The sequence below is a fragment of the Eulemur rufifrons genome, chromosome 3, assembly GCF_041146395.1.
Source record: "Eulemur rufifrons isolate Redbay chromosome 3, OSU_ERuf_1, whole genome shotgun sequence".
Taxonomy (NCBI): Eukaryota; Metazoa; Chordata; class Mammalia; order Primates; family Lemuridae; genus Eulemur; species Eulemur rufifrons.
The window spans coordinates 1163258-1187875 of NC_090985.1; the positions used below are offsets into that span (position 1 = coordinate 1163258).

At 45.1% G+C, this 24618-nt stretch overlaps 1 protein-coding gene across 1 annotated transcript in view; it reads right to left on the reverse strand.

Moving 5' to 3' along the window:
• Positions 1-18414, reverse strand: part of MTHFS (methenyltetrahydrofolate synthetase) — a 37992-nt gene extending 19578 nt beyond the window's left edge. The window contains exons 1-2 of the mRNA XM_069466527.1: positions 18230-18414; positions 11507-11768 (exon numbers count right to left, since the gene is read on the reverse strand). Coding sequence (XP_069322628.1) covers positions 11507-11768; positions 18230-18346 — 379 coding nt within the window. The 5' untranslated portion in view covers positions 18347-18414. The remainder of the gene's footprint in view (positions 1-11506; positions 11769-18229) is intronic.
• Positions 18415-24618: the final 6204 nt, after the last annotated feature.

A 24618-nucleotide genomic window follows, 5' to 3' on the forward strand; every position in this document is an offset into this window, starting at 1 on the left:
AAGATTCTATTTTCTCCTTTTAGCTAACCCTTTCCAAATTTATATTTATAGTTTCTTTCTACTTTTATAAATTATGTCTAGAAAATAATTTCAAAAACATTCAACCTAGAAATGTTGAATGTTTATTCAACCTCATCTGGAAGGGAAGTGAATGTGGGTCTGCCTCATATTTGCCAGAAGGTAATTACTTCTACAAACCAACCAGGCTCCCTGTTTGTAACGTGGGGCTCACCCCATGACCCTACTCTGATGACTCCTGAATCAATATGCCCTATGTCCTGACCTCCAGATCTGCACATCCAACTAGCTGCCTACCAGCATGTGCTGGAGGCCCCAGAGCCACCTCAAACAGGGTTTATTACCTGCCCCCCAACCGCCACCACTACTGCTCTCCCTCCTGCATTCTCTGCCTCCGTCAGTATCGCACCCAGATGGCAAAGCCAGACTGTCCCTCGCAGCCTCAAATGGTCAGTCACCAAGGCCTGGAGACTCTGCATCCTGCATGTGTCAGAACTCACTCCATCCTCTCCATTTCTAAAAGCGGCCATCATTTCTCACCCGTTCTAACCCATCAGGCTCCCAAAGGATGCTCCGCTCCCCGTTTCTCTGGCCTTCATCCTCCATAGCCTGTCCTCCTTACTGCAGGCAGAACAACCTGTCCAAAATACAGAGCTGGTCATGTCACTCACCTAGTTGAAGCCTTTCAATAATCCCCAGCACCTACAGAATAAAGTTCAAACCCCAGAGGCATGATCTCCGGCCTCAGCTCAGCCCACAGCATCTACCAAACCACAACCTGCCTTGAGCTAAGTGCAGCGAGGCTGCTGGCTGCCCATCTGAACACCCCTTTCCTTGTCCTCCTTAGTAGCAGAACCAGGACTTTATTCAGGAGGCCACAAATCCCACACAAGACTACATTTCTCACCTTCCTTGACAGCTATGTGTGGCCTTGTGCCCAAGTTCTGCCAAATGAGACTCACCAGGTGAGGGATGCTCTTTTTCCCCCATCACTCTATTTTTCCTCCTGCTGCCTGGAATTTGGAGCTGAGAGCTGAAGCTTGAGATGCCATGCTGGACCACATGGCAGATGTGGCAAGATTTGTCCCTGACAACCGTGGGGCCTTTACAACAGCCACAGACTATTAATACTACTCCCAGACTTCTTTCCCAAGTACCCCGTTACTTTGGGGTTTTCTGCCATACGCAACCAAATCTGAGTCTAACTGACAGGTGCAGCAAGCCCCCGTTACCCACATCCACGGTGCAAGATGGCAGCATGGAAAGACAGCGTGCCCTCCCACATGGGCACGCCTTTGGGGAAAGCAGACCTGGCAGGAATGCCTGGCTCTGCCTTTTCCTGTGGTACGCCCCTAAATAATGCTCTGAGACTCACGTTCCGCGTCTGTGAAACTGGGATAACAATGTGTAGTCACAAGGAGTAATGAGCTTACATATGTAAAAGCCCTTAGCATAATGCTTAGTACTTAGCACACTCACAGGGTAGCTACTAGTAATTTACCCATATCATTGCCTCGGTACGAAAAGCTCCTTGGGAGACCACTGCCTCACTTTCTAACTCCATCAGGATGAAATGTCTAGAAACCGAGCTTTCATAGGTCTTCACATACTTCATGATGTTTCCTTCAATAGAGCATAAGAAACTTGACTCTTATAAACAGGACCAAGGCTTATGACAACTTAGTGTCCCTGTTCCTGGCACAGTGTCACACATAGTAGAACTCACAGAGTGTATGTTGCACAAATGAGTGAACCAATAAAACACTGTAGAAAGGACAAGAAAAAGGCAGAAGGTATAATATAATTGATTACTGGGCTCAGATCCTGATTTTCACTTACCTAATTCTGCTTTCTTTTTGGCAGATGAAATAGAGGATATTTTTATGGCTGGCATTTACAATTTTCTAAAGTAAGAAACAAAATAAAACAAAAAAAAAAACCCACCCAAAAAAGTTAACAGTTTACTCCAGGCAAATTTCCAAACGTTGTGATGCGTTTTCTGTCTGTTTCAGGGGGAGAGGTTCAGAATGAAAGAAAATACTACAGTAACCATTTGCAGATAAATCCAAAATGTTATCAATAATATAACTCCCACCATTACAAAGAAAATCTTGATTTATAAAAATACATAATTTCTATTACAAGAAGACTAAGTGCAAATGTACCTGAACTTGTACAACTGTCATCATTAAAAAATAAATCTTAAAATTCAAGAGAAGGACCTCAGCACACATATTTGACTTTCTACTTTCCCAATGAAATGAACAAAGGAAAATAAATTTGGGGAAAATATCTATTACTATTAGAAACCAGAGAAGGATGCCATATCTACATCAGAAGCTTTGAGGTATTTCTACAAGACATAATTTACAAAAAAGGGAAGATGATAATGAGTCACATGCCAAAGAAAAGTCTGCCCTGGGAACAGCCAGAAGAAATCCACTGCAAGAACGTCCATCAGGTCCTCAGCCAGGAGGAGCAGATATATACATAACAAACGGTCTCTGGGCAGCAAGCAGCCAAGGAGCAAATCTTGACCCTTCTGGGGCCTTGGACATCTAGTGCAAAGCCGATTTAATGAACGAGGCCGGCTCAGCCCTCATCCCAGTGTGCTACGCAGAATGTGAGTGTGGCCACTATTCCTAACAAAGGCTCCACTCTATGGAGCTTCTGCCTCTGAAAATCTGGGGCTACGCGGCAAACAAACAACTATATAGAAAACAAACTCTTCATACCGTGGTAAAGTTCACTCCAGCAGTTGCCAATAATAATCCCTTGCTCCCTTCTCCCCTCAGTTTACCGCAGCTTTCATCAAGGCAAATAAACTGCAGCAAACTCAAATCCTTCCCTTCTTTCTCCACCTGGGCCTGAACACCAACCACATAATCGCTAATGGAGCCAATTAGACGCATCAATATGGGACAAACCTAAACTTCTTTTAGATGAGCGAAGAGAGAAAAATCACTACAGTTGGAAGTTTTAGAAGTTTAAAAAAAAAAAAAAAAAAAAAAGGAGGGGGAACAGGAGCAGTTTTGCCCATGTGAGCTATGATGACATCTGAGAAGCTAATGGCTAAGGACAAATCCAGCAGGAGAAATACGTACAGTCCTCATGAATGAAGGGATTTGTGTTTTCTTCCTGAGAGGCCCTGGTCACAGCTCCAGACCACTGTTGTGAGGTCAAGCGTTTCCTTTTATCATAAGTTTCTGGCCCCCCATCCCGCCCCAATTGTCTCTTACATCTTCCTAAGATTTCTGTCCAAACAGTCACTCTGAAGGAAGAGTTTAAATCTATCCTTCCCAGAGGTAACCAGTGGCGTTTGAAAACAGCACTGAGAAAGAGAGTCCTGCAGAGAGCGTAACGCGAAACCTCTTGCCAGGAGCTGGGATCTGGGCAGAGCCCAAAGACAAAAAGGGAGCTGATGCGGAGGCTTCCACATGGGAGGATTACAGACAGCAACTTCGTGCCAGAGCCAGGCAGACTCCAGAAAGACTCCAGACGGGCAGGGGCTGCTCAGCGGGCACGACCCAGACTGCGACCTAGTCAGCGAACGTGCACACACAGGAACCTCAGTGCACATACAACCTTCAAGACTTTTTTCCTCAAGAATTGCTAGCGATAAAAATATACTTTTTTGGTATCAAAAAGGCAAATTTTCAAAACTACATACATCAACAATTTATGTTGCTTCCCATAGTTTACCCCAGCCTGCACCTAACTCACCTCTCCTATGAAATACAGTTTCTGCAGGATAAAAATAGTCTAATATATCTTTTAAATATTCCTACTCAAGGTAGTTTAGGTATATTATCAGGGCTACCATCACTATCTTTGTCTTCTTTATTTACTTTTTTTTTTTTTTTTTTTAAAGAAAGGGTCTCACTCGGTCACCCAGGCCAGAGAGCAGTGGTGTCATCTCATCATAGCTCACTGCAGCCTCAAATACCTGTGCTCAGGAGATCCTCCTGCCTCAGCCTCCCAAGTAGTTAGGACTACAGGTGTGCACCACCATGCCTAGCTAATTTCTTATTTTTGGTAGAGATGGGGTCTCAGTGTGTTGCCCAGGCTGGTGTTAAACTGCTGGCCTCAAGTGGTCCTCCCACTTTGGCCTCCCAGAGTGCTGGGATTACAGGTGTGAGCCACTGAGCCCAGCCTCCTACCTTTCTCAAATTAATAAGAACTTGAAAGTTAGCAAATTACATAAAGGAAGTACAATTCTTGGTTGACTGCCATTATCAATTAACTACTGAGGCGATTTTAGAAAACCAAACTCTCAATGGCTCTTCCCAAAGAAATAAAATTGTGTAGCAAAAAATAAAAAAATAAACGGACACTGAAGTTTCCTGTATGCCTCTATATGTATAGTTCCATACATCACATATGACAAATATATAATATCATTTTCACCCATTATTGTTTAATTAGATATTTTTCTTATAATCCATCTAAATCTTTTTTTCTCTTGTAGCTTGTTGTAACCACCAAAATCAGAAATATTTCCAAACATTTTTTAAATGTAGATAAAGAGTGAAAAAAAATAGAAAAAATATAATATTCATCATAAAAACCAACAGAAGTTTTCCAATCACATTTATTAAAGATGCCTAGTCATTAACGAATTACTAGAGCTAGTGTATATGTGAAGCATAAATTTCTAATTAAAGTTCTAAGACAATTTAGCTTGTTCTGCTCACTTACAGATAATTAATCAATACAAAACTGATTTTGTAGTAATAATTAGCATAAAAAACAAACATTGATGGATTATGTGCTATTTTTTTGTTGCAGTTACTATCAGTCATTCATTCATCATACGGTTAGCAGGCGTGTACTTAAAAGGATATTTAACTTAGTGAAGAAAAAGGTGGTACATTTCATGTTCACTGGTATACTGCTTTGGCCCAAACTTACTAAGGAAAATGTCTGCAGACTATTTATGTTCATCTAAAGGCCAGGAGGACTGCGGGTGAAAGTCACATGAAGGTGTAAGCATAATATAGAGAATAACTTTCTAACCTTTTACAAAATGGCCTATAATGTAAAGCGTTTCCCTGTTAAGTGGTGGGCTCCTAATCCCTATAAACAGTACAGTTTGAAAAAAAACAAACCTTTCAAATCACACATGTGGGATATAATAAAGTAACTCCAGTAACACAAAGCATACTGAGGTATCATAACACAGGAAGAAATACAAAGGAAGAAGTGTTTAAATTTGACTAAGAAATCTAAGACTTCTGGAGGAGGCAACACTAAAGCTGCACCTTAAGGGATGATTACGATTCCATCAGGCAAAGGAAGAAGATGGAAATTTCAGGTTGAGAAACTAAAAGAGTAAAGGCAAAGAGACCATCTCTAAAAGAAAAGGGGGTGGGGAAAGTATCTTTTCCTCTTCCTTGAACCTTGCTACAGAATCAGGACTTATTTTCTAGGCAATGAAGGCAGAGTTTTCAAGTGGTGGAGAAATATGATCTAGTTGAGTTTTAAGGTCCCTTTGGCAGGAATTTGAGATTGGGAAGATAAGTGTTTGAAGACAGGTGGCCTGTTAGGAGGTCACTGCAATAACCTGGGACAGAGAATTCAACCCCAACATTTGCCAAAGTCATTCGAGGCAAAGGCGAAATTTCATTTACTGGCACAGCTTCCCTGACATCATCTCTTGTCCTGATTGTTCAATGGTGAAAACTCTCTAACTCACTTGTCTGGAAAGAAGAACATGTTATAACTCATTTAACCCCTCAAAAAGTGAAAAATCACAGGATTTATTTTGATGAAGAAACATCCGTCTTGTGGCTTTTCAGAATCCTACAATGAAGAAGTTTACAGGGGTGTTTTCACTGCAAAGGGATTCAAAGAAATAGATGCCCCTGGCCCTTGCCCATAGCACAGGTGAATGCGACTGAGGCTCTTCCAGTCTGGCGGTCAGAAGTTCCCTGAGCCTGCCACAGGGCTGCTCCTTGACTCTTGTGGACAGGGACAGAGACGGAGACTGGGACTGACGCAGAGTCAGAAACACAGAGAATGACAGAGCTTGCTGGAGAGGGAAAGCACATAAGCCCACAGCAGCATTTATTCACACACAGGTTTTCAACATCCTCGCTTGAGATTTAAGGCGAAGAATAAACTTAAATTTATTTTTTCTAATTCAAACTCCCCTTAAAAATTCTGCCCTTTCTCTGAATTGAATGTATACAGACACATACATAAACCTAATAGACATTTTAATGTCTTGATTAAAAGTAATAAAATAAAAATTGAATTGGAAAAGTAGTTTAAACACCTGAAGTTCTGTAAGTAGAGAGTTTTAGGTCACCTGGATTAGTCCTTTTAAAGATACCTGAGTGTTCAATAGTATATTCAGTGACTCATTATGCTTGAATAGAACATTTAGCAGGATGGCCCATCTTGGCAAGAACAGGCCACAACCCCTAAGGAAGTATCTTTTAATCTTAATGGGCTGGGAGTTAACAAGAAGGAAATTACCACTCTCTGTAATGAGGATATATTCTAAACTTGCTGCTGCAAAAGATAAAATAGACAATTCTGGAAAAGGTCCAAGGAAGCCTATCATGGGTGCACTTATCATTCAAATGAAAGGCCCTATTATAAATGAAAGCAGTAACTGTTCTTCCTGTGTATTTAGTTGAATATAAAACAACTGAAAAAAAGCTTCACTTCACAACCAGTGTACTTTTAGACATATGTGACTCAGTACAAGCTCTGCCTTGGGAAAATATGACAATGTTCCCGTGAATACAATTACCAAGAGTACCTGTTTCGTGAACGATGGTTTTAATGCAGCACGCTTTCAGGGCAAAGAAAGAAAATCCAGATGGCAACGAAGTCTTCATGAACGAGGTGCTAAGAAAAGAAACAGCACTTCAAAGAGCACTGGAGTGGAACACAGAACTGCATGACCTTGCATCATCAATTGCCTGCGTGTCCCTAGGGATGTCACCTGAGCTCCCTGGGCCACAGCTATCCCATCAGAAGACAAGGAAGATGAAATGAGGACGAGGACAGTAAGGGTTTGCTTTGCCTCCCACAGTGCCTCACTCAGGAGGCAACGTTCCCAATTGTCCGGAGAGGAAGGTCACCCCAAATTCCTGCAAAGGCACGCCAATGGAAGAGATACGAAGAATCACAATCACAGACAAAGGACTGCCTTGACACTGGAATTAGAAAAGACATGTGATAAAAACATTACACACAAAAATCTGGTAACACTTGATACCTGGTTGGGTGGAAAAGAGGCAAGGATAATTTCATGCTCACAAAGTGGCTACTAACAGAAATGTGGAAAGCACAAAAAGAATGCTAAGAATGAATTTAGACATGTTGAAACAAAAAGACAGTGAGACATCTAAGTGTTCAACAAAAACTGAAAAATGGTAAAAGTTCCACAAAAAGCTGACCAGGACAGCACGACAGAGCCCCGCAGCGCCCTGCACAAACCTGCCCCTGTGAGGACCACAGGCTGGTACCGCCCAGGCGCTGGGGACCAGGCCATGCTGTTTCCTGCTGTGTCCCCCTCGCACTGCGCACAGACTAGGAGCCCACCAAATAGTTTCTGAATAGAGCATCGTGACCCAATCCAGATTTCTTCAGCCTGTCCTTAAGGATATTATGACTCCATCAAACACCCTGATGAAATCCAGACCCACTGTCTTTATTCTGTCCTGACAGAGGCCGTGCCACCCCAGCACAGACAGAAAGGAGGTCAGTGTGAATTACTGACAGGGAGCCCGTCACAGCTCCCCCAAAAGTACTGACCATGAACAACCCAGAAGGGTTATGGACTCTGTCCTTGAAAGTGTCCCATTCAATTACTTTAAAATGTTTTGTTGGGGACTAGAAAGTCTTCACTATAATCATTTATTTAAGCTACCCACACATAGATATAAATCCCCAAAAAGCCTCCACAAAGGTCAGAAATTAAAAATCAGCACGGACAAAGCTATGACTGCAAAGAGCCTGTTACAGTCTACGAATTTCAAAAATGATTGATAGCATAGGTGAATTTGATTTTCACTCTCTCAGGATCCATTCCCCCCTTGCTCTGGAAACAGCATCTATTTTTCCTGTGGTGAATCACTCCCACCCTGCTCTCAGCTCAGTGGTTTGAATAGGGCCACAGAGATGGACATATGACCTGGTCTAAGTCAGTCGGCACACCCTTCCTTCCTGGTCACAGGGATGGGAATGTAAGCCCCAGGCCTGAGTCGGCCAGCCTGTTCCATGCCCCTGGCCGCAGAGATTAATTGCAGGATGGCCACTTGGGCCAATGAGAGTCAGGATGAGCACTTTATTGGGACTGTTAGAAAACAGACTTGCTTTTTCCCCTGGGACTGCTAGCTGTAAGGATGTCATGGAACCTGAAGCTGCCATGGGCCACCATGTAGCACCAGAAAATGAAGCCAACATAGACAGAAGCAGAGTCAAAAGGCAGAGATAGACTAGCTCCTAATGACACTGATCCTTTCAGCCTCTGAGCCAATAAAATCCTGTTTTTGTTTAAGCCAGGCTGAATAAGATGATAAACTTGGAACAGAAAAATTCCTGGCTAATCTAATTGCCCAAGCATCCCTCACTTTGAGGATAAATTCAATAAAGAGACAGATCCTCTGTTTCATTTGCCAATTTGTTTATTTTGCTGCATACATAATGTAAGAATAGGCCATGTGAAATTTTTGCTTAGGAACTTATCGTTGCAGCCGAGGACACCAAAGCTCCCTCTTTTCTAAGCTGCGATAACGTAAGCAAACTGGACAGACAAACAGACTTCAAAGGCCACACCAAGGACAATCTGAGCTCTGATCAGCTTGTCCCAAACACTGTGAAGCTAGATTTATGCTTTAGCACTGAAATTGCCACATTCGAAGCTGCTGATGCAGGCAGAAATCCACAGTGCAGAGTGCGATGCTCTGAGATAACATAGAGCAGAGACTGCCCACTCGGACGTTTCCATGAGCAACGGCAGAGGGCCTTGGCCCCTAGACTGCAGGCTCACGAACTATGGCTACAGCCCCCTATTCCTTTGTCCTACAAAGAAAACACACGGGGGAAAAAGCCACTGGGACCACAAATACAGCAAGAATAAATGCGATGGAGGAGATAAAAATGAACAATCAGGTTTTTTTGGTAGACTGCTTTTCTATGCAGGACCAGGCCCTGAACTTCTGTTGTTAATATTCAGTATCTTTTCATTTGACACTTACATTTGACATATAGCACAGGTTGGGATATTCTTTTTACATACATTTTCCCAGCCAGAGTGTGAGTCCCTTGAAGCCAGAATCTTATCTTTCCAGAGCTAAAATAGTGTCTGACACAAAGTAGATATGTGATAATATCTGCTGAAAATTATCAAAACATTAAATACTTGGCTACCAATAAGTTTATCTTACAATGAATAATTCTGCTTTCCTTGCTTAAAACTAGTAATAGTTACCCCTTACTGAATAGCTCATGTATACCAAATGGTGTGCTAAAAACCATACATAAATGAGTTAGCTCATTTACTTGGACTGAGTTTACCCTAACCAGGAAGCACAACTAAGTTAAGAAGATCATGCCTCTTCCTTACCCTTCCCACTGCTGTACTTGAATAAAAATAGCACGAATGCCATGGAGGTTCAAAGTGACACATTTTAGTTCAACCTAAGGAAGACATTCCAGAAGAGGCAGAGCCGTTTTAGAAGGAATGGGCTGCCCTAGAGGAACTGAATACGGGAGGACACCAAGCAGAACGTCCATCACCAGGCGTGTTACAGAGACGGAGACGGTGGGAGCATAGGAGGAGCTGCTGACATACAGTCCCCAGAATTAGGAAAGTGTCCTGGGCTCCACCCTCAAGCCTGCGAGTCTGGAGAAGTAACTGCACTAAATTTGAACAATGTCGGAGCCTACAATGTCCTGTTTTTCCTTATCTATAAGCCGAGGCTACTCCCCCAAACACTCTATACTCCCTTATCTCACTGTCTTAAAATGCTCGCAATCTTTCCCCTTCAAGACATGAAAAAGCTCTGTCATGCTGACAGCCACACAGTCTACTGAAGCAGGACACAAGCGGGTAGGTCTGAACGTACTTTTGGTGCCTAAACTCCAGCAAAGCCCAAGACTGGATTCCATAGGGGAAGTGAAAGTAGCGAGGTGGACACTCCCTCTCCTGCTATGATTCTTTGACCCCGTCCCTTCCCACTCCACCATACTGATTTTAGCATATGTGCCACCAAAGCGAGCACAGTCATATTGATTTTACAGGTTATGGTGTTATATCGAAAGGGCCAGAAATTGGAAGAAGGCCGCAAAAAGTTGTACCGGGGCTTCTGTGCAATCCTGTAAGTCTCAGTCAAAAATATATACCTCTAAGACAAGTTTGAGGTATTATATTAAAAAATAGTTTCCTTTTGCTTTCACCTCTTTGCTTGATAATGAAAAAAATCTCCCAAGCAGCTGTTGGCTGGAGAACAGCATGCATAAAGATCAAGTAGTAGAAAAAGCCAAACAGGGTTGGGAAACAGCTATTCAGAGTGGCTGGAACTTAGACTATGAAGTAGGGGGGTAGAGAGATGTGAAAATGGAAAAAGCAGGACCAGGGTCGGGAAGAGCCTTATTAGGGAGTGTTTATTTCAACCTAAGGGCAAGAGGAAGTCACTGAAAGGGGGGCACAGAAGTAGCAGGTTTTGCATTTTGGAAATCTTGTTTCAATCACCATTAGACACTGAATTGAGAGGGAGGAGAAGACGCAAGATGTGGACAGGAAGAACAGTCAGGAGGCTGTGACCCAGGTGACCCAGGCAAGAGAAGATGCCAGCTTAGAATGCAGTAGTAGCAGTGGGCTGGAGAGAAATAGACAGATGCAATAAATAAATATTCAATAAATAAAATCATCGGGACTTGGCAATAGACCACACATGGGGCATAACAGAGAAGCGTCCAGGACGATCTGGAGATTTCTGACACGGTCAACATGCTGGTGATGCCAGGCACTGAGGCGAACACGTGGTAGCTAGGATTGAGGGGAACATGATTCAATTCGGAGCATGTTGGGTTTGAAATGTGTCTGTGGTATCCAAGCAAAGATATCCAGAAGGTAGTTGTTAGGTCTGAACTGGAGATATAAATGTTCACTGACATCAATAATAGTACACTCATTAGCACACAGACCATAGTTGAAACCACTGAAAATAACTAAGTTATTCAGGGAAAATGTAGACTTCAACTCACAAGCATAGGGCAAGAGTCTAAGAAGCCAACAATACCGCGCGGTACCTCACTACCATGGCTTACACCTCATAGCTTACAGAAGGCATCACATCCCAAGCCAAGGAATGTGGGTGTCCTGGAATGTAAATGAAATTCAAATTCATCCCTGTGGGCAACGCGACTCCCACTGGCCCAAACTTAAACTTAACGAGTGGATCAGAGATCTAACAACCTGTCACCGTCTGACATCCTCAGAAGTCAATTCCAACACCGTAACACTCACCTGTGGACAAGGCCTCCTCCCGAACGTCACCCTCACCAGGTTGATGAATATTCCAGGACGTTTTGGGAAGTGAAGAGATCTCCTCGGGTGACGCTAACCTCACCATGTCCATGTGATTGCTCTGGAACTGGTACCGAGGGATAAAGCAGGCCTTGCCCTGCTGGAAAATGTCCCTGATGATCTCTTCTGTGTCGATTTCATCTTGCATGCTCAGAAAAATGGAAATTCTTTTGGACTTTTGATACTGGCTGTGGGCGATCACCTAAATGGGAAATGGCGGCAATTATATTTTCCAAGATCACACTTTTAAAAACAAGCAATTCCCCTGAACAGTCCCTCGTTTCTCTCAGCCTTCCCCAACTTCTCTAACTACCAGAACAAAGCAGAGTGATACAGTGGGTCGGACAGCGCTGCGTCCCTGAGCCTGACTTTGAGCTCAGGCCCTGACGCTGACCTCTCCGATCCTGTTGCCCCTTTCTGGCGTGCCCACTCTGGTAGGGATGAGAATTCGCTGTAATCACCGTGGGGACCAGCTGTCTGTCTTGAGAACGAGGCTCGATCCCCACCTACCCATTTCAGTAACCTTCAGTCATTCCACTTGCTTCTCCTAGAGTCTTCGCTTTATCTCTGAGCGTCGGCTCCCACAAGCTTCTCCACACCTTGGACTGTCAGGCTTCTTTACTCCTAAAGTCCACCCATTTAAAGCCCAACTCAAGCCCTCACTTCTCCTAATGAGTGCAGGACCCTTACTACATTGAGAGTTAACATACAACCTAACAATTCTGTACTGCATGAGTTGGATCACTAATTGTTTCATATGCCCTAAACATAGCGTGCCTGACCAGTCCACAAACTCCCTGAGGCAGAGAACATGCCTTACAACTTTCTCTTAGCTCTATCATTCCCATCCTGCTTCCTAAAATTCTTCTGTTTAAATGAATGTTAAAATGTCCACAAAGGCCAGGCGCGGTGGCTCATGCCTGTAATCCCAGCACTTTGGGAGGCCGAGGCGGGTGGATCGTTTGAGCTCAGGAGTTCAAGACCAGCCTGAGCAAGAGCGAGACCCCATCTCTACTGAAAATAGAAAGAAATTATATGGACAGCTAAAAATATATATATAAAAAATTAGCTGGGCATGGTGGCACATGCCTGTAGTCCCAGCTACTTGGGAGGCTGAGGCAGGAGGATTGCTTGAGCCCAGGAGTTTGAGGTTGCCATGAGCTAGGCTGACGCCATGGCACTCTAGCCCGGGCAACAGAGTGAGACTCTGTCTCAAAAAAAAAAAAAAAAAAAAAAGTTCACAAAGATGCCAGGTGGGAAGGGAGGATCCTGGTGAAAGAAACCATATTCACTAGGCAGAATCAGGAAGCTGAGCTTTGCTTACCACAGAAAAGTTAACAATCTCAGGAACTTACCCAGACTCAGAAGTTAGCCCTTAGCTTTCTTTTTTGCCCCTCCTTTTCTGTTCTTCCCTGTTCTCTAAGTTAAGTAGAAAAAAATACTGCAAATCAGCTTATAAATATGACTGGCAGAAAGATACAGGTACAGGTCAAGTTATTCCTAATGAAAAAGGAAACACAGAAATTAAGTAGATAGAGCCCATCAAGCCAGTGCTAAGGAAGGAAGTGAACTCTTGCTTTCTGTGAAGTTACAAAGCTCTTATGAGGCCTGAAACAGGCAAAGAAAGGAAATGCAAAATCCAGACCTTGGGCAGGCCTAGGGCTTTTGGTATCCAAGTTAAGTGAAAGTTATGTAAGAAAGTTAAGTGTCTTTCTTGTTCTCTTTAAAGCGGAATACAGAAAATCAAGAGCTGAATAAGCAGTAATAAACATCCGTTAAAATTCAGTGTGAGACTGTGCATACACATTATCTTCCTTCCTCAAATCCCATTTATATGAAAGTAAAGAAGCCCAGAAAAAGAAAATCCATTATAGCACTGAGGAGAAGACAACAGAGATCTGACTAGTTTATGTAAGACAGAAAGTGGATGGGACAGTATTTATAGATAAAACAGCAGCAGACCACAACACTCAGAGAACAAGGATAGGTTTGGGCAGAATCCATTCCTCCCCTGGAATCCCAAAGCAACAGAAGAAACCCCATTGGTTACCAAGCCTTCTCATAATTATGCATAGACAATAAAGGGTCATCAAACACTTTGGGAAGCCAAAATACAAAATATAAGGATTAAAAAAAAGGGGGTGGGGGTAGGGGGAGAAAAAAAATGACCCAGCAGGAAACTGAGATAATCAGAGAATTTTTTGAAATTCTAATTAGTTTTCTCAGACAAATTTAAGAAGATAAGGGTACCTATAAGACAACAACAGACTGCTATGAAAAGGAAGCAATCAGAGGATTAAGAAATAATCACTGGAAATTAAAATTGTGATTAACAAAATTAAAACAATTTAGGAAAAAGACTTGAAATAGGGGAAAAGGACAAAAATAGGGAAAATGAGAAAAAAATGTTAAGAGATACAGAAGACTGATCGAGGATTTTTTACTATCTCATTAATAAGGATTCCAGAAAGGCACAAAGGAAAAGAAATAATCAAAGAAATACTAATAGATAAATAAAAAACATCAGTTTCCAGATTGAATGGGGGCCATGGGTGCTGAGCAGAATAAGGAAAAATAATTATAAATTAGAAATTGAAACTATCAATCAAATATGAGGGTAAAACACTTTCTATTGAATAAAGAATTTAAAAGTTTACCTGCACCCACAGATATTTTCTCAAAAAAAAAAAAAAAAAAAACCCTGAAGATATACTAAGACAGAGGAAAAAAAAGAATCCCAGAAAGAGGAAGACACTAGACTTAACAAAAGCCCTAGCTCAGAAGCGGAATGAGGAGCCCACGCAATGCTGCGTAATGGGCCAGAGGGCAACCAGACCAGAGGGAGCAGGGGCTGGTGTGCTTTCAAAGAGAAAGTGGATTTATTTTAACAGATAAAATGAAAAAGAATCTATTGATAAGATAAAGGCATATTCCTGTTTTGCCAAAAAAGAAAAATGAAGGCAATCAAAAACTGGAAAAATACAAAAATTAGAATTATGCTCCAAATAGGAATGAAGTAAAACATGCCATGATTTTGAGCAATTCTAGGGTAAAAGAAAAAATATTTGGTATTGACACTTGAAACATTCCCCTCCTAGTGACACATATCCGGTGACATGAAAATATATATCCTTTCTTACATATTCAATCACACAACTTGGTTCTACAAAGTATACTATTGACATAAAAAACTGTAAACACTATTTTCTGGAATTTCAAATTTGGAAATCAGCACAAACACTGCTCAGTAGCATCACTTTAGTTACAAAACAGAGTTTAAATATTATAAAACTTGACAACATAAGTATAATAATATGGATGTCAGAAACTGGCAGATGCAGTAAAAAACAAAATGAGTAAAGGTGCAGTAATTGACTCAATTATTGAGAGAGTCAAGATATGGCATAAAGCTGAATTTCTTTACCACATATTACTTGTCTAATAAATTCCTAAGTTATATAAAAGGTGCTGTGCCAACAAGAAGAAATATGCTTTTTTAATGAAACACATCATTTAATGCTTGTATTGAGCATTCATTATGGCAAAACATGGTTCTCGTCACAGTATGCTGACGTTTTGGGCCATGATCCACTGGTCATAAAATCAATAGTAGGTTACAATCAGCATGTTTAAATGAACTATAAAAGAAAATATTAAAGTACATTGTATATGGTAAGAATTGTAGAACATATTCCTTGTATGTACATATCTGTGGAGTAAAATTGTAGTTATTACTGAGTAAAATTATTCCAATTTTTCTCCCTCCTCCTTTGAGGCCAGCTCTCAGCTGTCATTCTATTGCAGACAGCAATTCTGCCTCTATATAACCACTATTCACACTCGGAGTTTATGAATTCTAATTTTCTATGGACAAAGAAACCAAACTGAATTCATCTTTATTCTCCCCATGCCCCTCCAAGATCTGTCCTAACTCCTACATTCCTTATGCCTACTGATGCTAAACAACACTGCCCCAAGCTCTAAAGTTTGGAATCATAGGTGACTCCCCTTCCCTTCCAATATTCTCAGCCTCTACCCAATCAGTTGCCAAGTCCAGCTGATTCTCATCGCACGGTCTCCCCTTCACCTCTTTCCCCCCATCTTCCCTGTCCCTGCTCTAGTTTGCATCTTTATAACCTCTCACCTGAATTATCACAGCAGCCCCTTACTGGTCTCCCTATTTTTTTTCTTCCCACAACCCCTTATCCAAATGCTGTGAACACACTGCTCCTTAAAGATACGTGAAAAATATGTAAAGCACTGGATACCTCCCTTTACACACCTCTTCAACCCTCACAATAGACCTACCAAGATATTATCCTTTTTACAGGTAAGGAACCAGAGGTTCAGAGAGATCAGGAGACTCGTCCAAAGCCACACACAATTAAAAAACGATGGAGGCCAGGAGGGTGGCTCACACCTGTAATCCCAGCACTTTGGTAGGTTAAGGCAGGAGGACTGCTTGAGGCCAGGAGTTTGAGACCAGCCTGGGCAGCAGAGTAAGACCCTGTCTCTACAAAAATTAAAAAATGAAAAAACTAGCTGGATGTGGTACTGCATGCCTCGGTCCCAGCTACTCGGGAGGCTGAGGCAGGAGGATTGCCATAAGTTAAGAGGCTGCAGTGAGCTATGGTCATACCACTGCACTCCAGCCTGGGTGACAGCGACTCTGTCTCTGAAAAACAAAACTGGAGCCCAAATTAAATGCAGACCTGCGCAGTTCCAAAGCCCACGTTATTATAAAATGTGTTCTGCCCTCTGTTGCCTAAATATCCCTGCACACGCTCCCGCACCCATCCTTCCCTCCGCGTACCAAAATTCATCTTCCTCTTCAAAATCCACCCCAAACACTTTGTTAAAGGCAGCCTTCCAACTCCCCCTCCCCCGGCCACGTTTCCACGACACTGGCGTTCCCCTGGCGACACTTGCGTTCCCCTGGCGTTCCCGTGTGTCACGAGTCTGGCAGCTCTGCAATGCTTCGGTCACACGCCTGTCCCCTCTCCTGGGCGCTCCGCCCCTTCCAGGCAACAATCATATTCGCGCATCTCTACGACGCAGTGTAAATGCAGCGGGTGCTTAATACGCGTGCGACTTAAATTTTAAGCAGCAGGAGTGAGGCCCTATGTTCTCTGCATCTACGGAGGCACCCAGCAACGCCTTCCTCGTAACGGCTGAACTAATTCCGTCTGGACGCAGCGTAACCCCAACCCCACACGGACGCCCCAACACGCCTGCGGCCACGCAAAGGGCAGGGAGGGGCGCGAGTCCGCCCTGCGCTCTGGCCCGCAGGAAACCCGGATCCCAGGGAGGAACGGGAGCAGGCGGGCAACTGAAGGGCCACTGAGGTGGTTTTCTGTCGGATCTCATTCCAAGGGACTTCAAGTCTCGGAATGTCCACGGATGCCTCTACCCGGACACCGGGGAAGGCAGAGCATTAGTTCCACTTACAGCAGAATCACTAACACGTCCTACGCACGCGACACTGGTCTTTTCCCTCCAGTGTCCAACAAAAACTAGTCCCCGAGCATCTTCGGAACGCGCCTCGCGACAGGCCACGACCGCCACCCGCCCCTGCACGGACCAGAAAAGTGACATTTCGCGGAGCGAAGACGCAAGGCGAGGCCGTCAGGGACGGTGCCCGACGGGAAGCCGCGCTCCCGCCCCGTTTCCCTTCCGCTTCCCCCTGCGTGGGAAACCCGCGGGCGCGTCACTTCTTCCCTTCAGTACTTCAGAGGAGAGTTAGCGTCCCCGCCCTGCGACCGGAAAATGCCCGCCCTGGGCACCCGCGCCGCTCCCCGCGTCCCTGTCGGCGCTCAGGCGCCCTCTCGCCCTCTCGCGTCGCGGTCCCGATGCCCGGACTCCTCACGCTCAGGGACGGCGTCCTGGCGGGTACCCCCCGCCTCTCTACCGGAGCCTCCCTCAGCGCCGCCACCGTCCACTGAGGCGCCCCACGACCCACGGGCGCCGCCCAGGACCAGGCCGCGACGCCCGCCCGCCCTCGCCCCCTCAGCCTCGCCCCCTCAACCTCACCCTCTCAGCCCCCTCGGCCTCACCCCCTCGCCCCCTCGGCCTCGCCCCCTCAACCCCCTCGGCCTCGCCCCCTCAACCCCCTCGGCCTCGCCCTCTCAGCCCCCTCGGCCTCACCCCCTCGCCCTCTCAGCCCCCTCGGCCTCACCCCCTCGCCCCCTCGGCCTCGCCCCCTCAACCCCACCCTCTCAGCCCCCTCGGCCTCGCCCCCTCAGCCTCACTCTATCAGCCCCCTCGGCCTCGCCCTCCCGGCCGCCTCGGCCTCGCCCCCGCAACCTCGCCCTCCCGGCCCCCTCGGCCTCGCCCCCTCGGCCTCGCCCCCTCAACCTCACCCTCTCAGCCCCCTCAGCCTCGCCCTCTCGCCCCCTCAGCCCCCTCAGCCCCCTCACCCTCTCAGCCTGCCCCTCTCGCCTTCTCAGCCTCGCCAGCCCCGCCCCTCCGCCGTGGCGCCCGAGGGCGTCCCAGGATCCGCCATGGCACGTGCCCGCCCAGGGGGACGTACGCGCCGAACTAGACGAGCGCGCGCCGCGGGGGGCGGGGGGCCCGGCCTGCGCCTGCGCGGACCCGCAAGCCGGAGTCGCTGGGCATCCACGCGGGCGTGGGTCCGCCGCGGTCCCGGCTGCCGGCGTCCCGCACCTGCTGCGTCAGTAGGTGGGACTGGCGTAGCCGCTCCTCCGCGCTCAGCGCCCGCAGACGCTGTTTCAGCTCGGCCCGCAGGCTCCGCTTGGCGCCTCTCACAGCTGCCGCCGCCATCGCTCGCCGGAGCTGCCCCCTTCCCCGCCCTCAGGGGTCGGGCAGGGCAAAGGGCGCCCCCGCTTCCGGGTCGCGGAGCCCGCCACGTCCCCGGACACGCCCCCGCCGCGCCACGCCCCCGCCCTTCCCGCCACGCCCCCGCCCTCGCGGCAAATGGCGCCGCGCCGCCCGCCCTGCGGCTCCCGCGGCGGGAACTGGGAGGCAGGCCCTGCCAGAAAGGGTCCTGCGAGGCCGCCGGCGACGCCCGCTGCTCTGCGCGGGCCGCAGGGGCTTGAGGGGAAGGGAGCGGCGGCGAGTGGAGAAAGTCACGGTCGCGTAACTGCGGGACTTGGGGACCCGTCCCGGGAGGGCTGCGGTCTCTCCTCGCGGACGGCCGAGCGCACGCGCTCACCTGGATGGCCTGGTCCGCCAGGTGTCTACCGCCCGCCGCTCCCGGGCCGCGTCCCTGTCCTGTTCTTGTCCGGACACCGGCGTTGGCGCCGTGGCGTTCACCGGAACAGGTGACGCCTGCGACTGCGTGCGGCCGCGTCGCTGGGTGACGGGAGTGTGTCCGCGCCGTTGTGACTTGACGGGACCGTCTGCGTGCTTTGCGTTGTGGACGGAATCCGGCGAGGCGCGGGGCGCCCTACCTGGTCCGGAACGGGGCTCCTGCGGGGTCGGGAAGGACCCCGTTTCTCTCTCGGTTGGGGGTTCACGGCTGTGGGCTGGGCCGGCCCCTGACGCCGAGCGACTTGCCGGTCCCAGGTCGGCCACCGCCTCACCTGTGGGGCACTGAGCTCTCAGGTAAGTCGCTCTGCCCCTCCCAGGCTCGGAGTCCGAGAGTGCTCGTCGCTGTAGATGCTGGAACTTGCCGCTGCCGCGAAAGCTCTTCGGAAACGGACGACGAGGGAGCGGAGACGCCGACAGAGCGTTTGAGCTGGTGGAAAGGGGCGAAGACGGACGCGCGCGGAATTAAGAGGAGGCCGAGCGGAGCCGTGTGCCGCGGGCTCACCGCGCGTGCTGCCACCCCGCAACCCAGTGGAAAGGGGACACGGTTAACTTGTCAATGGCGAAAGGCGTTCAACTTTTAAATAATTTCAGGCTGGAACGTAACAGAAAATGGAGCCAGTTTATGGGAAAATTTAGTGAGTTTTATATTAATAAATAAGTTTTACAAAAGTTTGTGTAGAAAAACAAGTGTTCAAGAATAGCTAGGGGAACACTGAGAGGCCACCAGCCCTTCCAGATACTGAAACATACTGAAAACCTCTGTAATCAGAACGGTGTGGTGGCGGCACTGCGGACACACCTGGACGACTGGAAGAGAAGAGAAAGCACAGACATAGACCCAAAGCCGTATGGAAATTTAATACACGTAAAGATGTTTTCTCAGACCACTGGGGCAAACATGACCTTTCTAATAGATGATTCTGGGACAAACGGATAGCCATTTTTAAAAAAATAAATTCATGTTCATTCGTCACACCATGCATAAGAGAAAAACTCCAAATGGATTAGGGATCTAGTGTAAAATTTGAGACCATCTATGTAGTGAAAGAAAACAGGATAATTCCTTTTTAACTTCAATTAAGGGAAAGAACTCTATGACTCAAAATTAAGAGGCAATAAAAGATGGATAAATTTGATGACATAAAAGTATTGTAAATTTTGCTGGCAAAAAATTGGCTGACAATCTGGGAGAAAATACTTGCAACATATACCAAAGGACTAATCTCGCTAATACATAAATGTTTTAGTCCATTTTTGCTGCTACAACAGTACCTGAGACTAGGTAAGTTCTAATGAACAGAAATATTAATATATTGGCCATGGTTCTCAAGGCTGGGAAGTCCAAAATCAAGGGGCTAACATCTTGCAAGGGCCTTCTTGTTGCATAATGTTATGGTGGAAAGTGGAAGGGCAAGAGACAGAGAGAAAGAAAAGGGAGCCAAACTTGCCCTTTTATAACAAACCCACTCCTGAGATAACAGCATTAATTAATTCACGAGGGCAGAGCCCTCATGGCCTAATTACCTCTTAAAAGTCTTACCTCTTAATACTGTTACAATGGCAATTAAATTTCAACGTGAGATTTGAAGGGGACAAACATTCAAACCATAGCAATAAAGAATTCTAAAAATTGAGATGTAGGGCAGTTAGACAAAAAAAGAAAGAAAAGAAAAAAAGGCACCCAGACAGGAATGAAAGAAGTAAAACTATATTCACAGATGGCATGATCTTGCATATAGAAAATCCTGAGAAATCCACAAAACATATTGGAACTAATAAGTGAGTTCAGCGAAGTTGCAGGATGCACAATCAATATACAAGTATAGCTCTTCCTGCCCTATGGTCCTCAAACTGGGACATCAGCTCTTCCGAATTCTGCAGCAGCTGCCAGTGTTCAGACTCATACTGGGACACTGGCGGAACAGATTTTGGACTTGCTAACCTCCGTAATCACATGAGCCCATTCCTTATTTTATCAAAAAGAAAAATTTCATTTGCAATAGCATCAAAAATACTTGGGAATAAATTTCACAAAAGAAGCATTAAACTTACACTATGAAAACTATGAGGCACTGTTGAAAGAAATGAGGAAAAAAACCCACGTAAATAGAAAGACATCCCTTGTTTGTGAATTAGAAAACTTAATATTGTTAAGATGGTAATGCTCCCCAAGTTGATCTCCAGAATCAACACAATCCCTATCAAATCTGTCTTTTTGCAGAAATTAATAAAGTGATTGTAAAATTCATATGGAAATGCAAGGAACCCAGAATAACCAAAACAATCTTGAAAAGAATAGAGTTGGAGAATTCACTTGACAAGAATGCCCTAGACAATTCTATAGGGAAAGAATAGTCTTTTTCAACAAATATTACTGGGCCAAATGAATGTCCACATGCAAGAAAAGATAGTTCAAAATTTAACTAAATTCAAAATTTAGCTCAAAATAAATCAAAGGCCTAAATATAAGAGCTAAAACAATAAAACTCTTAGAAGAAAACATAGGCTTAAATCTTTATCACCTTGGATTGGGCAATGGTTTCTTAGTTACAGCACCAAAAACACAAGCAATAAAAGAAAAAACAGGTAATTTGGACTTCATCAAAATTTAATACATTTATGCATCAAAGGACGCTATCAAGAGAATGAAAGACAACCTATAGAATGGGAGAAAATATTTGTAAATTATATATCTGATAAGATACTTGTTCCAGAAAACATAAAGGACTCTTACAACTCTCCAATAAAAAGACAAACAATTCAATTTTAAAATGTGCAAAAGAATTGAATAGACATTTCTTCATACAAACTATAAAAATGGCCATTAAGCACATGAAAAAATCCTCAACATCATTAACCATTAAAGAAATGCAAATCAAAGCCACAAAGAGATAACACTTCACACCCACTACAATGGCTGTAATTTTAAAAAAATTGGAAATAATAAGTACTGGCAAGGATGCAGAGAAATTGAAACCCTCATACCCATGGGAATGTAAAATGATGCGGCCACTTTGGAAAACTATCTGACAGTTACTCAAAAAGCGAAATAATAGAGTTACCATATGACCCAGTAATTTCACTCCTGCCTATATACCTAAGGGAATAGGAAACATGTTCACGAATGTTCATAGCAGCATTGTTCACAACAACCAAAAAGTGGAAACAACCCAAATTTCTATCAACTGATGATTGTACAAAGGAAATGTGGTATATTCATACATTGGAATATTACTCAGCCATAGAAAGGAATGAAGAACTGGCATGTACTCTAACCTGGAGGGGCCTTGAAGATAGTATACTAAATGCAAGAAGCCAGACACAAAGCCCGCATACTGTATGATTCCATTTGCAGGAAATGTCCAGAACAGGCAAATCCATGGAAACAGAAAGTCGATTAGTAGTTGTCTGGGGCCGGAGGCAGTGGTCGTGGGATACAGGGTTTCATTTTGAGGTGATGAAAATGTTCTGAAGTTAGATTGTGGTGCTAGTTGCACAGCACTGTGAATATACTAAAAAAACAATAAATTGTACTTTGTTAAAGGGTGAGTTTAATGGTATGTGAATTATATCTTCATACAGTGAACGAGCGGGATAAAAGAAAACATGCACATACCTGCTCGGTTTGGGGGAAATGCAGTGAGCACAGCCAGGTGGGCAGAGGGTTTCAGGAGCCAATTCTATTCAAGTGAGTGGGTGAGAAAGGGTAGAAAGGGCGAGAGAACAGGAATGCAGTAACAGTGACGAGGAGAGCGACATTTTTCTGGTTATGCCTTTGTGTGTCCCTCTGACTCTCACTGCACACACGTGCACAGCCAGCCAGGACGTGCAGCAAGCCCAAGTAGAGCACAGGCAGGAACACGCCGCGTGACCTGCATCATGGATGCTAGCGACCACAGCGAAGTGGGTGGGGAAGAAAGGAACTCAAGTAATTTTGGAAAATTGTATTTTCACTATATATCATAAGTCTAAAAACAAAAAGAACTTTATTACAAATGTTTTATTCTAATTAGTGCATTTATTTTTCACAGGGGTATAAATTAGCAATTGTGAAACTACTTTATCTGTATATGTACTTTATCTGTGTTCTATAATTGAACAAGTAAGTAAATTTATTGTGAATAATAACAGTCAGGTTTCTCCCTGTTGGAAAAACAAGTTATAAATAAGGAAAGGGGGAAGGCTGGAACGACCTTTGTGGAGTGGGACCGGAATCAGAGGTGTCAGTATGAACTCGTGGTTCTTAGTACACACACACACACACACACAAATGGATTGATACAGAAATACATAGATAGTTTTTTCACTAGCTCTGTTTGTGAGAGAACCCAGAAATAACGATGCCCCAGTAGCTATGAAATCTAGCATCCAGATCTGGTTTCTAAATATCATTCTCCCATTCTGTGGCTTGCCTTTTGATTTTTTTTAACAGCTTTATTGAGATAGAATTCAAACACCCCTTGTTTGAGTTCTTAACAGTGTCTTTTTAAGAGTAGAATTTCATAATTTTGATGCATTCTATGTTACCAATTTTTTATTTTCTGGTTCAGGATTTTTGTGTTCCAGATAGGAAACCTTTGCCTATGCCAAGGTTGTGAAGATTTTCTCCTATATTTTCTTCTAGACGTTGTCTAGTTTTAACATACGTTTAGGTCTGTGATCTGTTTCAATTTAATTTTTGTGAATGGCGTGGGGTAAGAGTTGAGGTTCATAAAACTGTTTTTAAGTAAGTTAATAAAACACACAGCAAGGTACAGTTTAAGACCAGTCACAGAGCAAGCCAGAAATGGCCACTGATTTCCCAACGTCAGATTGCTAAAGAGGTAATTGTAGCGTAAAAGCCAGAGTTTGCGGTTTCTTGTACAAATGTATTCCAGGTAACAGCACCCCTATACACACTTCCTGTTACATCCATGTGACTGTGCGTTCCCACCACTCAGCTCTGAGTAACAAAAACATGAATTAAAAGCAGCTGAGGGCCAGGGCTCGGTGACTCACGCCTGTAATCCTAGCACTCTGGGAGGCCGAGGCGGGTGGATCGCTCAAGGTCAGGAGTTCCAGACCAGCCTGAGCAAGAGCGAGACCCCATCTCTACTAAAAATAGAAAGAAATTATCTGACCAACTAAAATATATATAGAAAAAATTAGCCGGGCATGGTGGCGCATGCCTGTAGTCCCAGCTACTCGGGAGGCTGAGGCAGGAGGATCGCTTAAGCCCAGGAGTCTGAGGTTGCTGTGAGCTAGGCTGACGCCACGGCACTCACTCTAGCCCGGGCAACAAAGCGAGACTCTCTCAAAAAAAAAAAAAAAAAAAAAAAACAGCTGAGGAGTGGGCGAGGCACTTGGCAGGAAGAGGTAAAAGACAGTGTGAGGTTGTACCCTGCCAGCAAAAGACCAATGACCCAGGTGGCACAGGTGGGTGGCTCTTGGATGTGAGGTCATAAGAAAGCCAAAGCTATCTTGGCCACAAAGGCTCCCTGCTGACTTGCCCCAGTGGCCTAATCCCCACTTAAGAATCCCACCTCCCAGGGAAAGCGTCAATTAACCGAAACCCCTGTGCGAATGCACATGGCCTGGGAGGGGCGCTCTGGTGTCCTTACTAGATCTACCGACAGCTTCCTGGGAGAGGGACCGTAGGCCCTCAGGGAGGGAGAGGGGTGTGTTGTGGGAGGGAACAGCCACACGGGAAGGTCCAGAGCAAGGTTCAGGGCTCCCAGATTGCAATCAGATTTGCTGACCTAAACATTAGGACAGAGGGTCTAACAAAAGATGATCATTTTCTA